We start from the raw sequence: 12535 nt of genomic DNA, 5'->3' as shown, positions 1-12535 counted from the left end.
ATGTAGAGACTTTTTCCAGAGGGGGCAGGGGAAAGAAAAACAAAAGAAAGGTGTTAAAAATACGTAAAAATAAAAGTTTTGCAGAAAACTGACACAAGACAATATTTAACCTTGGCCTAAAAGCAAGGATCACTTCATTGGTACAAATTGTAGTTGAAGATATCAGGGTTAGGTATAAGCTTCCCAACAAAGTTGTGCATTTGTGAGGGATACAAATATGCACTTTCTTTCTCATTTTGAACAGCTGCATATTTTGTTTACATTCAGAGCCATCATTTAGCTACCAGGTAAAATGCCACAAGATTTGTTCACAGAAATTAGTTAGTCAGAAATGAAAAATTATCCAAGATTTCTGTTCTGATTGAAATTATCTCAAAAATATTGGATCACATATTCGTTGAAACTAAAAAGAGGATACAACCTGAGAAAACATTAAGAATACCCTAAAATGGTAGTATTGATGTTATTTTTAGCTAGCAACTTTTCTTTTTCTTAATTTCATTAGGTATCAGGTGATAGCTTCAAAAACACCATGTAATTTATCTGCACAATTTTATTAACACCTAGATTTTGATCTCCTCACTATAAATTCATCCTACAGTCCCACAATGCTAGTGCAGAAAGAGCATTCAAATTTGGAACTGAAAACCTGAAATAAAGTAATTTAAGTAATCCTGAGGTTGTTTGTACTTGACATTTCAGAATCTTGGCCAATGTACTTTAGGAAAGGAAAGTGTCTTGCACTTTCAGACATCAGAGTGGCTGGCACACAAACAGCCACTGCAATCAGCATCACTCCCAAACAAAACTAATTGACAACTAAAAAGAGATTGATGATAGAAAGGCACAAGAGGAGTGATATACTTCAAAGAAAAACAGAAATTTCATTTTTATAAAGTACAAAAATATCCACAGAAGACCAGAAAATTATCATTGGAGTATACCACTGTGAATGGTTAATGTGAAAATCTATCCTGAAAGAACTGGGGCACTAAAAGGAAACAAAACAAAGCAATCTGCTATCTTACTGTGTGAGCAGAACCTTGACCAAAACACGCCTAAAGCACAGTTTCTAGTTCAGTAGCAACAACCCAGATCAAACCCTGATGCACACTGGCTATTCATCTGAAAAACCACCACTGCAGCTGCTACATTAATCCAGCTTTTAGCACTATTTCCTCCTTCTTCTCCTACATCCTTTGCTGTGTTCAAGGCACTCCCAAAAAAGGATGTGGCCACCATGGTTAAGCCTTCAGGAAAAGAGCATTAGTGGCATTCAGATGATGTGTTTTCTTTTCCTTTCTTTTGCTTTACCAGTTGAAAATATCTTAACAAAACTAACAGTGAAACAGGTCTCATTTCAAAGGCTGATCATTTAACATATACTCAAGTGCTCTTTACATTTTTAATCTTGCCAAACATGCCTTTATAAACAGGCATTGTATTACAGCAGTACTAATGATAAAATGCCAAAGTGGCATTTAGAACTTTATGAATGTGAAGCTCACTGGCAACACCACAAATCAAACAAAGGACCAAGAATTCATAGAGGCTCCCCCCCTTTTTTTTTGTTATAAATTCATATGAGTAAGTATGCAAGCATAATAATTAGCACATTGTTTTCAACTGCAACGCTGCTATTTTCATCCCAAATTTTACACCAGCACCTACTTCAGCATTTCCTCTACTGTCTGAGGATGGAAACATCACATCTGTTGCACATTACAAACTAACAGTACTCAATTACAAAGACTTTGATCTGTTTGGACAAAAAGGTAGGAGGAATCTGGTCTTCTGCAAAGAGTTACTATTCCATATGCAGATTTACTGCGTAAAAGACCTTGCAAGAGTACATAGTGTATCACCAATTTACCCACAAACACATTAAATTGAATGCAAAAACCTAGGCAAAAAACAAAACAAAATAAAGGGAGAAAACACACAGTTGAAATCTTCAGTACTCAAGGAAAGTACTCCAGGTTTTTCCATGAGACATTATCACACAAAGCTGTCTTCAGCAGGTAGACACAGTTCTTCAGCAAAACTAGCAGACTTCAAACTAATCCAGAAGAGAGATTTGCAGTTTAGCTCCACCCCACCCACAGCTCCCTCATGAGAAGCCAGAATTCCAAAGGAAATAAAAAACAGCCCAGTAACACACCAAAACCAACCACAATACACCTTTTGGACAAAAAGAACAGCCTAAAACCACCTTCACTTTCCTCCCACACACCTTTTTTGCAGTGAAGCAGCCAAATGGAAACAGTAAAAGAAGGCATGGTTAGTACAGGCTCTAATTAAGGGCCATAGATGGATGTACCAAACGAGCTCATTCTGCCAACCTAATGATTCAGCCTAAAGACCTGGGAGTTTTCCTCCTGACTTCTGTCAGGAGTCAAGTACATCTGCTGAGTGCATTTGAAGATTCTGCCTCTTGTAAGATAACCTTTTCCTCTGCACACAAGAACTACCACTGAGCTCAGCAGAGAATGATCACAGAAAAGATAAGGATAGTTTTGTGGAAGAATCAATCATAGTCTCCAAAAGAGCTAGACACAAATGACTTAGTATTTTCCTGTGAAACAAGTATTTATATATGTTTTTTTTAAAATACGTATATATACACACACACATATATATATAAAACATATACAACAAGGTAAAGGTAAGTACCACAATTTAAATACTTCCATTAATTTAGCTGTCCTCACTTGATTTTAAAGACAACACCCTTAAGTCCAAAAGAAAAGGCTGAAAAAAATTTCAAAAAGCAGACAGTGGTGTATTTTCAGCCTCAGTATAAATCAAATAGATTAATACAGAAACAGAATCTGACCTTTCAAAAAACCTATTCAAAGTTGATCTGACATCACAAAGAGGTTTCCAGTTTTGCTTTTATAAATTATGGATCATTAACTCTCAAGCACTCCAGTGTGCAAGGTTCATGAGATGCATGTGGAGGCTCATTCAGGTCTCTGACCAGATGTACAAGTTTATTAACAGCTCCAATAACCACAACACACAGAGAGATTGGTTCTAACACAGCAAACACTTGTTACCCACTTAAAACCTTCTAACTGGAACTGGTTTCACTCCATCAAGTAACTCTCCATAACTCCAACAGGAATTCTGAGCTCCAATTACTTACCTGTGAACATAATGCAACTGGTGAACTGAATCAATGGCTATCACCATTTCAGCCAAATAAAAACGAGCCATATCTTCAGGGAGTCTGTCCTCAAACTTGCTGAGCAATGTAAGCAGGTCTCCTCCAACATAGTAATCCATAACCAGGTACTATGGAGTGGGAACAGTAAAAGAACAGAATGAGGGAAAAAAAAAATCACAATTTATTGAGTGAATAAAAGACTAAATATTCATTTAAGCATAAAAACTAATTCACTGCAAAAATTATTATGGACATTAAAAAAAAACTAACCAAGATTCTTAGTGCTCTGAAAACAGCAGCCAGTTCAGCTGCAGTTTAGCATTTAGCCTACTTGAACAATTTTCATATTGATACTCCCCAAATATAGTAAGCCTCATGACAAAATAGTATCAACTTCATCCACAGTCCCATCACCAAACATGAAATATTTAGATCCTCTGGACTCCCTTATGAAAACAATGCCCTTTGTTAGAAAGCTAAAGGAGTAAAGGTTTTTTAAGTACAGACCTATAAAAATGAAACAAGTGTGTAAATTTGTAATCTCATTTATGTTGCCCAAATTTCCAAGGCTTTCCCTTCCCTTTCTTCCTACCACCTTCTTTTCCCATTAAACAAATTACTTTGGAGAGCAAAATTTTCAGATTATTTAGAGGGGTATTTCTAATCTAAAGACTATTTAGATTAAGGCAAAGTCTGAGAGACTTCCAGTGACCCACAGCATAATTCCAGAAACAGTTGACATTACACATGATACAGGACCTGGCAACATGAAATACAACATGTCACCTTCTCTAATTGAAAGGATGGAGAAAAATATTGATTTCTCATATATTAATGAAACATAAAACTTGCCAGCCATAAAAGTGGATGCAAAGACTTTAAAGAAATCAGAGCCTTTCTGCATTTTACTGTATTTACAGAATAAAATGCCACTTCTTTTAGCAACATAATTAAAATTACTGGAAAAAGTGAAACTTAGGTGTGAAATTCAGGATTAATATATTTTAGCTTAGTTTAGTTTGTTTTTAATTATGAAACAGTGCCTGAAAGGCTAAATGGGGGAAAGAAAAAAACCAAATTAATTATAGCTAAAAAACTAATTTTTAACATTCTAATTTAACACATACTGCTAAAACATTACTTTCAAACCTGACTGTGGACAGGTTAGTTAGAATCACAGAATATCCTGAGCTGGAAGGGACCCACAAGGATCACCAGAGTTCAGCTCTTGGCCCTTCACAGGACAGCTCCAAGACTCAAATCACACCCCTGAGAATGAATTTCCACTAGACTCCCTGAAAGTCTTTAGTTAGAGCTCCAGCCTGCTTCCAGGAAGGCAGCCTATCTGCATTTGAAGCAGAGACTCTTAAGAAGACCATAAATAATAAAAAATATTGAAAATGTAATAATGAATACCCGAATTTGTTTCTTTAAAATTCTGAAAATACAGCCTAAAGGGACTATTTATATTAGTTTCCCTTACATGTTTGCCTTTTCCATTTTCAGAAAAAGACACTAAAATATGAATAAAAAAATCTGCAAAATTATGCCACCTCTAGGGAAGTTGAGGGGCAGGCAGAAATCTTACACCTGTTTCTTTCCCCTCATATTTTCCGTAACAATAAAGGTGATGAACAAAGATTTTAACAGCTTGATACACAATAACAGGGGCATCCTCATTGATTCCAAGTGCACAAGAAAGCACAAAAGGCATTTCCACAAGATTTTAAATGTGTTGATAGTCAAATTTTCATCTGCGGCTTTGTGACAGGAATAATGAACTTCTTAAATTATGCTCACAATCCTTACAGAAGGTAAGTATCTTCTATTCAGTGGTGCTCCTGCACTCCTTCAGGAACAAGACTGATTGTATAAATTTCTTGTGTTTTACAGTTTCAGAAAACGCATTAAGCCTTTGGAACTCCAGATACTGATTACTAAGTGATGCACTGCACAGACATCCCCCAGAGCTGAATTTATTGCTTTGAATGTATGTTGAAAAAAAAAACTCTTCAGATTCTCTTAACTGATGTGGGATCTCTGCACTCATTCTTCAGCACTTTGAAAACCTCTGCAACTCAGACACTGGATACAGCAAAATAATGGAATTTTGGCTCTTAAAACACAGGATTCTGCACCTCCTCTAAATTTGCAAGAGCAACATAGTAGCCTAACAACACAGAAACTTTCAACTCCTTGAATAAGCCAACACGTAAACTGTAACTCAGGGTTAAGTTGTGCAAATGAAGTTAAATACATGTGTAGGAATTACAGATAAATCTAAAACTGAAATTTTACATTAAAAAATTCCGTCAAATATCCAATGTCAAATATGCAGGTTCTTATAAAAAATAGGGGTTTTTTAAAGCTTTAAAAATACCTTCTAAATGTACACAATCATCCAGATGTATCCAAGTCTCAAATACTTCTCAAAATACTATACCACAGCACCATCTTTCCAAGAGAAAGAAAAAGCATAGATTTAAGAACTCTAAATTCTAGTAGCTGGTGGAAGCTTAACACAGGCATTTAATCCCAAACCACAGATTCATTTGGAATGGAAGGGACCTCTTCAGACCTCATCTGCTCAAGGAGGGTCAGCTAGAAAAGGCTGATGGTGACTGTCTCCAGCTGGGGTTTGAGCATCTCCCAATAAAGAAGGGATTTCTTGTGTTCTGATCAACTTCCATGGATTTCAGGTTGTATCCACTGGCTCCTGTCCTCCCACCAGGCACCACTGAGAGGAATCCAGCTCCTTGTCTCAATTCCCTCCATGGGGTGTTGACACACATTGATGATAACCCCTCTCTCCATCCTACATTTATTTGGGGTGAAGAATCCCAGCTCTCCTCCCAGGAAGGATGCCCCAATGTCTCAATCATCCTTCTGGCCTCACAACAGCCTTGCTCCAGTGGTTCCATCTCTCTTTCGCCCTGGGAAGGTGAGACCTGGACACAGCACTTCAGGTGCAGGGCTGAGAGGAGAGGAAGGACCTCCCCTGACCAGCTGGCAACACTTTTCCTTGAGCCCAGAATACTCCTGGCCTGTTTTACTGTGAGAGTGCATTGCTGCCTCATGGCTAAGCTTGTTATCCACCAGCCCCTCAAGTAAATCTGCTTTCCACTCATCTGGGCCCCAGCATGTGCTTGGTTTCTCTTATTGTACACCCTAGATGCAGGGCATTGCCTTCCCCTTTGCTGAAATCCATGAGATTTCTCTCTCTCCAGTTTGCTGAGGTCCATCTCAAGGCAAGCAACAGCCACTGCACAACCACATCTACTGCTCAATCTACACAGATTTTTTTTTAAAGGCCACTTGTGTTACACACAGTTTCAATAAAAAGCATATGGAGAACTAGTGATGGAGAACTAGTACAAACTCTCAGCATCACTGATATTTTGCCCAGCAGACTATCAAAGATGCAGAACAGAACCTGCTCTGTTCTTAGTGAAAATAAGGAAACTGGCAGGAATAAAACAAATTCTAGCAGGCTGTTCTGAAATATATATTTTTCTTGAAATGCTCTTAGTGATAAGATCAGAATTACACAATACATGAGATTATTTTTAATGTCCACATTACAAAGCAGGAAGCTGGCTGGGAGGTATTTACACCAACAGTTAGACTTACAAATGCAGAGCCCCATTTCTATAAAAACCTACCAAAATCCTGGATCCCCAAGCATCTGAATTGACAGAAGAAAGTGCAATATAATGGCAAAAATCACTACAGGTCTGCAAGAGTAGCCTGTATAGCACTTTTTGTATTGGACAGACTGGAAGGAAAAAACTACTGTGGCTGTACAATACATTTAAAAAAAAATATTAGAATTGCTAATGATAGAGAATCCAAAGTACAGGGCAATAAAACCCAAATAATCAAAGGCCATCAATGCAAAGTTGTTTACTTTTTCAGGTATAAATTCTACCAAAAAAATGTTTTGATTGTGATACAGTTTAAGTGGGAAAGATTTTATAGAAAATTGGCCACTTTTTCACATATTAGTTTCTTTTTGCAAGTCATTCAAAATACTCAAAAATTAAATAACATCAAAGAGACATTTTAATTTAATAAGCTACACCTTCCAACTCTTATTTATGAGAATTTAGAGGCATTCTTCCTGCTTTATTGTTTTGTGACAGCTTAGTGAGTTTAAGTCTCAAAATAGTAAGTTGTTTCAAAACAGGACTACTCCCAATTGCTCTCTGTAAAACTGTAATCAACATGGTTAATCATGAAAAACTAAAATAGAAAATCTATGTTAGTAAGTGCACTTTCAATTTTACAAATCCAATTAAACTGAATGACAAATTATAAGAAAGACTATGCAGACAGACCAAAGTTTATCAACAAATGCAAAGTGCTTTAGAAAACAAACCTGCCTTCCTGAGGTATTTATAGCAAAACTTTCATAGTTTCTCACCAATCTTCACCCTTCAGAATTTTATGGAAAAATCACAGATCCTCACATGGCCTGCATGGTCCACAACACAAAATTAACAAATAAACTACTTTTCTGTTTCAAACCACAACCAAGACTCTGCATTTCCACACAGATATATATATAAATATATAAAAGCAACACTCACTAAATAGTTTTCATCCTGGAATGCATAATGTAATGTTGTGATCCACTGGTTATCTCCATTCACTAAAACATCTCTCTCTTCTCGAAAACAGGCTGTCTGAAGGGGAGAAAAATAAATATAGGGTTTAGGTAAAACAGATAAAGAAAAACATTTAGCAAGTTGACTGTGCTTTGACATTATATTTGGGAGGAAAAAATCAAAACTGCCTCTCAGTTAACAAGTTATTTATTACACTATCCAAATATGACAAAATCTAAAAAGAAACAGATATGAGAAGAGACCACCTTCTTCAAATTTAAGCAGTTCTACTTTCTCTGTACTGTTAAGTGATGCAAAGGGATAAATAAGCTGCTGCTTCCCATCATCTAAATGTCAAAATCTTGATGTATCAATAATGACAGGATAGCAATGTTAAGAAAAACAATCAATAACAGCATTAGATAATTGTAACTGCTCTAGGAGTCAGAGAGCTGGAATCTGGAATCTTGTGTTTTATCTCATCATGGTGTTAGCCTAGTTTTACACTTGAGTTCTCACACACAGTTCTTTCCATGTGAAAGTAGCTGCCAATAACTCCGTGTAGTCATCACTTGATAATCATTAATCACGTTCTCCACACCCCTCTCTCAGGACAAGCAGGGAGGAGCAAATGTTGCTCTTGCCAGGTATAAGCTGCTGATCAGACATCCCAAGAGGTTTCCCCTCAATACACTGGAAAGACAAACAGGAGGCAAGAGGTGCCTTCATATCAAGTGCAACAGAGGAGGAACAAGAACTGTCAACAAATGTTTTTTCCAAAAAAAAGATGGCAAAATGTGAAGAAAATAACTTAGTGCAAAGCAGCAAGGCATTTAATCCAATGAAGGTCCTGCAACTTGCCCTGAGTAGTGAAAAAAATACCTCAGCAGAAACAACTTCGCAGAAAATAACAGACAAAAACGACCAAACAGACAAAAAGCCAAAAAGAAACTATAGCAAAGAAATCTCACAAATATTTTGAAGGGAGTATGTTCTGAAGTGAATATCACAAGAAAACAAAAAGTATCAAATAACAAAGCCAATACACAATTTTGTTCAGAAAAAAAGAGATGTAAACAATAGTGCAAAGGAAAGAATAACATTGTACAGGCTCTGTTCATAAGGCAGATGGAGAGTTTGAGAAAAACACAGACCATATTTTATTACAGCACACTCTGCTCTTCACAAAGATGTTTCATCATTTTGAACCCTGCTCTGTCTCTCCATCTCTGAGACAGTTAAGTTTAAAGGAAATTCAAACCTTTGCTTTTTATTTTTTCAGTTTGATTTCCAAATCCAATAGGAAAATAGCAGACTTCTGGCATGGCTTTTGCTGGCTGTGAGATTTGGAAAGTGAAGAATGAAAAGTGGAATATCATTTGAGATTGAGATATGCACAAGAAAACATGCAGCAAAAACAGAGCAGCAAGTAACTCCTTGCTTGGAAGAAAGCAAATAAACCATCAAGTCCTTTTTTTGGTGAATACAGTTTGTAAGAACTATGCAGACCAGGAAAAATTAGGATGACATACTTGAATCATTGCACAATGCAGCAGCTAAATCAGTGAAATTTGAGAAAATAGCAAGACATACTTCAAACAAATACCTTCAAAGATTACTGAATAAAAAATAGACTTGGGGTAGGAGAATGAGCATGGATCATCTTCAGAAGGAAGAAAAGATGTTTGATGCTTTGCAGCAATGCTTCAGCTTGATTTTTTTTTCCTTCTTTGTTTGTAAACTCTTCACATATTTCAGAGAGAAATAACTATGAACTCTTGTTTTCACAAGGATAAATAACAGGTAGTTTCTCTGCTTGTTATGACACAACTAATAGGATTGGTTACTAGAGAGTTTATATAATTCCACTTGTTTTTGCCATGATTTGACAAAAGACTGTGCATTCCTTGAGCACTCCAGACACCCACCTCTGGGCAGCATGCCTAGAGCTGAAGCAACAGCTACTACCACAGTAGATCACAGCTGAGAGTTGAAGTGGCAAAAAAAAAAATTCCAGCAACAACAAAAAGAGACAGTAGCAGCGGTTCTTTTAATTACTGCAGCATGGCTAAAACAGGCTTTTATAAAATTAAGCCTTTTTTGTGCCTTCCATTATTCCAGCATTACATTTCATCTTCCCTAGGCAGTCTTCTTGAACTGTTGGCAGAGATCCCCAGAGGTCATCAGATCCAACTCTGTCACAGCAAAGCCAACTTGGTGCCATGGTCATATCTCTGCTGTTATCGTGGCCTTCAAGCAGCAAAGAATTTGACCTGCTCTGCTGTTGGGTGCTCATGTCCTCAGAGCTCAGAGTCAGCACCTCCTGGGGATGCTGACTGCTTCCATGGAGCCTGCTATTTGTCCTGGTCTCTCCTGAGCCTCCTCTGGCACCAGCATGGCACACGTGTCACTCTAAGTGTCTGTCAGCGCTCAGGGTAGCGGGTCTGGGGGTGTCACAGCAACATGTCACACACTTCCAGGTACTCCTTGTATCAGTAACATTCCCAGCTCTACATCCCATCTCAACAGTGGCAAGTATTTGGAAAATTTATCCTCTGTTATTATACAAAAAAAGAAGACTGACTTTGCAACCTGTGTAATTTTACAGTAACAGTTTTTGCACACAGAGCTTGTAGCTCTCAACCTTACTCTGGCATTCTCAAGCCCCTTTTGAGCACATACTCTCTTTGTGCTTTTACAAATTACTCCCACTTCACACACTGTTGACACATATGTTCATTAACATCTAGAATATGAATATATATATTAACATATACATCTATCTGTATGCTTGTGGTTTTGGACTGCATGATCTTCCTGTGTATCTCATGTATCTCATGTTAGTGCAGCACACTGCTAACAGAGCAAAAATGGGTCATTTTCCCCATCAGTAGTAAGAAGAGCATTCATGAATGTTTAAAAATGACAGGTTACAGTTGCTAAAGGTCATGCTTTATAATGCATTTTCACTCCAGATGGTTCTCTTTCCACTATATACCCATGGGTTACAAATACATGGAAAAACATTGCTGTAATTCTTTTTAGGCTAACGGTTCAGACTTTCAGAAATTCAGCTGGACCCATGGGAAGAGTATTTTTAATACCTTGCATAGAGAAAAATTTTTGAAACCTATTTATAACTGTATGCTAATGAAAAGAAACAGTTTTCAGACTCACTTTAAAAGGGTACATTTAAAAATAGAGTGTAGCTTTATTCCTGGTCCTTTCTTTTTCAGTGAAATAATAAAACTTACAGTAATGACATTTGTCTTGGAGAGAAATACCTCTTTGTATCAAGACTACTGCCAGATTGCTCAGTATCTGAATAATTTCTGGATAAAAAGGAAACACATTGTGCACATCTAACCACAATCTGCAAGCCATTTATACTTAATGTGATAACATTTTCATTAAAAGAAACAGGATGTGCACACATCAGAAATTGGCTTTAATTTGTCTGAATACATTTTTTTAAAAAGTGTGATGGTTTCCCATTGATCTCACTTCCTACCAAGATGTAATTAAAACATAAATGAGGAAATCAGAATAAACTTGGAAGCAGTTGAACAGCAAGGCAGTTTGAGAGCAGCAAAGTTGAGGTCTCAAATAAAAACTATATATTTATGAGTGTATTTTTAGTATGCACAGATGAAGAATTTCAAAGCAAATTAGAGAGATAGATACATGTTCCATCTAAAATTAATACACAAGTATTCAGGTGCAGGCTGCATTTCATAAGCTTCCTTTCAAAGGAATCCAGGGGAAATATACCAAGGATTTGTGAAGAGCAGAGTTGTATAAAGAAAGTAGACAGCTAAGGCAAAAGTAAGGCTGGTGAAGGAGCTGTTCCACTTTTTTCAGACATAAAATGGACTCCAGCTTTAATGAGGAACTTTTTATCACATATTTTTGCAGATGAACATTTTTAGGAAACATGCCCTCTAATTAATTTGAAACTTTTATCTTTCTGATTTTTCAATCCACTCATTGGGCCTTTACTAAGTTCTAACTACTGAGCAACTAATTGACTTGATGAGCTATAGCTCAGCAATTACCTTCTTATAGCTCAGTAATTACCTTCCACCATGGAAAATACTTGCTAAAGACATTCCCAACTGGAACAAATGTATTAAAAGATCACTTGTGCATTGGGCAATTTTTGGACAACCACAGAAAAGGTCTAATGTCAAAAACATTCAGCCCCACAGAAGTCAAGATTCCAGGACATTTCAACCCTTCTGATGAATTGCTTTAAGCTTATTTAATATTTTTTATACTGCCAGTAAATAGTGAAGCACTTTCTCCATCCCTCTAATAAACATGGAGACATGTGGACAAAGAAATGACAATTCAGCAAAGTAAGAGGGGACACAATCATGGAAAACGTTACTGCAATCTTACTTCAGCTCTCTTCAGCATCTCCCACTTATTAAGTATCTTCATGGCAAAAACTTTATCTGCATTTTTCAGTTTTACTACTGCAACCTGGAAAAAAGAAATGAAAGACAAGTAAGTTACAACAAGAAAATATATATTGTTTTCATTTTTATGTAACCTTGCAGTTTTGGAGTTTTTTTCAAGTATTCTGGATACATTTTTACTATGTACAAAATACCACACCACCAAAACACAAACACCTCAATAGTACAGGAAAATTCCAAGTTTATTGTAAGCTTTCCTTATGTATCACACTTTCCCTAGGTATAATTTTTTTCTAAGTGACTGTCAATGAAAACTGGCATTTCTCAGCATCACACTT

General features: G+C 36.8%; 1 protein-coding gene across 8 annotated transcripts in view; it reads right to left on the bottom strand.

Moving 5' to 3' along the window:
* The window catches only part of CDC42BPA (CDC42 binding protein kinase alpha), a 181891-nt gene that overhangs the window by 105825 nt on the left and 63531 nt on the right, over window positions 1-12535 (bottom strand). For all 8 annotated transcript variants that reach the window (XM_058020540.1, XM_058020541.1, XM_058020547.1 and 5 more), the window contains 3 exons: window positions 12178-12261; window positions 7759-7854; window positions 3149-3297 (listed from right to left, as the gene is read on the bottom strand). In XM_058020540.1, coding sequence (XP_057876523.1) covers window positions 3149-3297; window positions 7759-7854; window positions 12178-12261 — 329 coding nt within the window. The remainder of the gene's footprint in view (window positions 1-3148; window positions 3298-7758; window positions 7855-12177; window positions 12262-12535) is intronic.

This window comes from Melospiza georgiana, chromosome 3 (genome assembly GCF_028018845.1).
Source record: "Melospiza georgiana isolate bMelGeo1 chromosome 3, bMelGeo1.pri, whole genome shotgun sequence".
Lineage (NCBI taxonomy): Eukaryota > Metazoa > Chordata > Aves > Passeriformes > Passerellidae > Melospiza > Melospiza georgiana.
The sequence above is the reverse complement of the archived record's forward strand: the minus strand, read 5'-3'. Positions and strand labels throughout refer to the sequence as shown.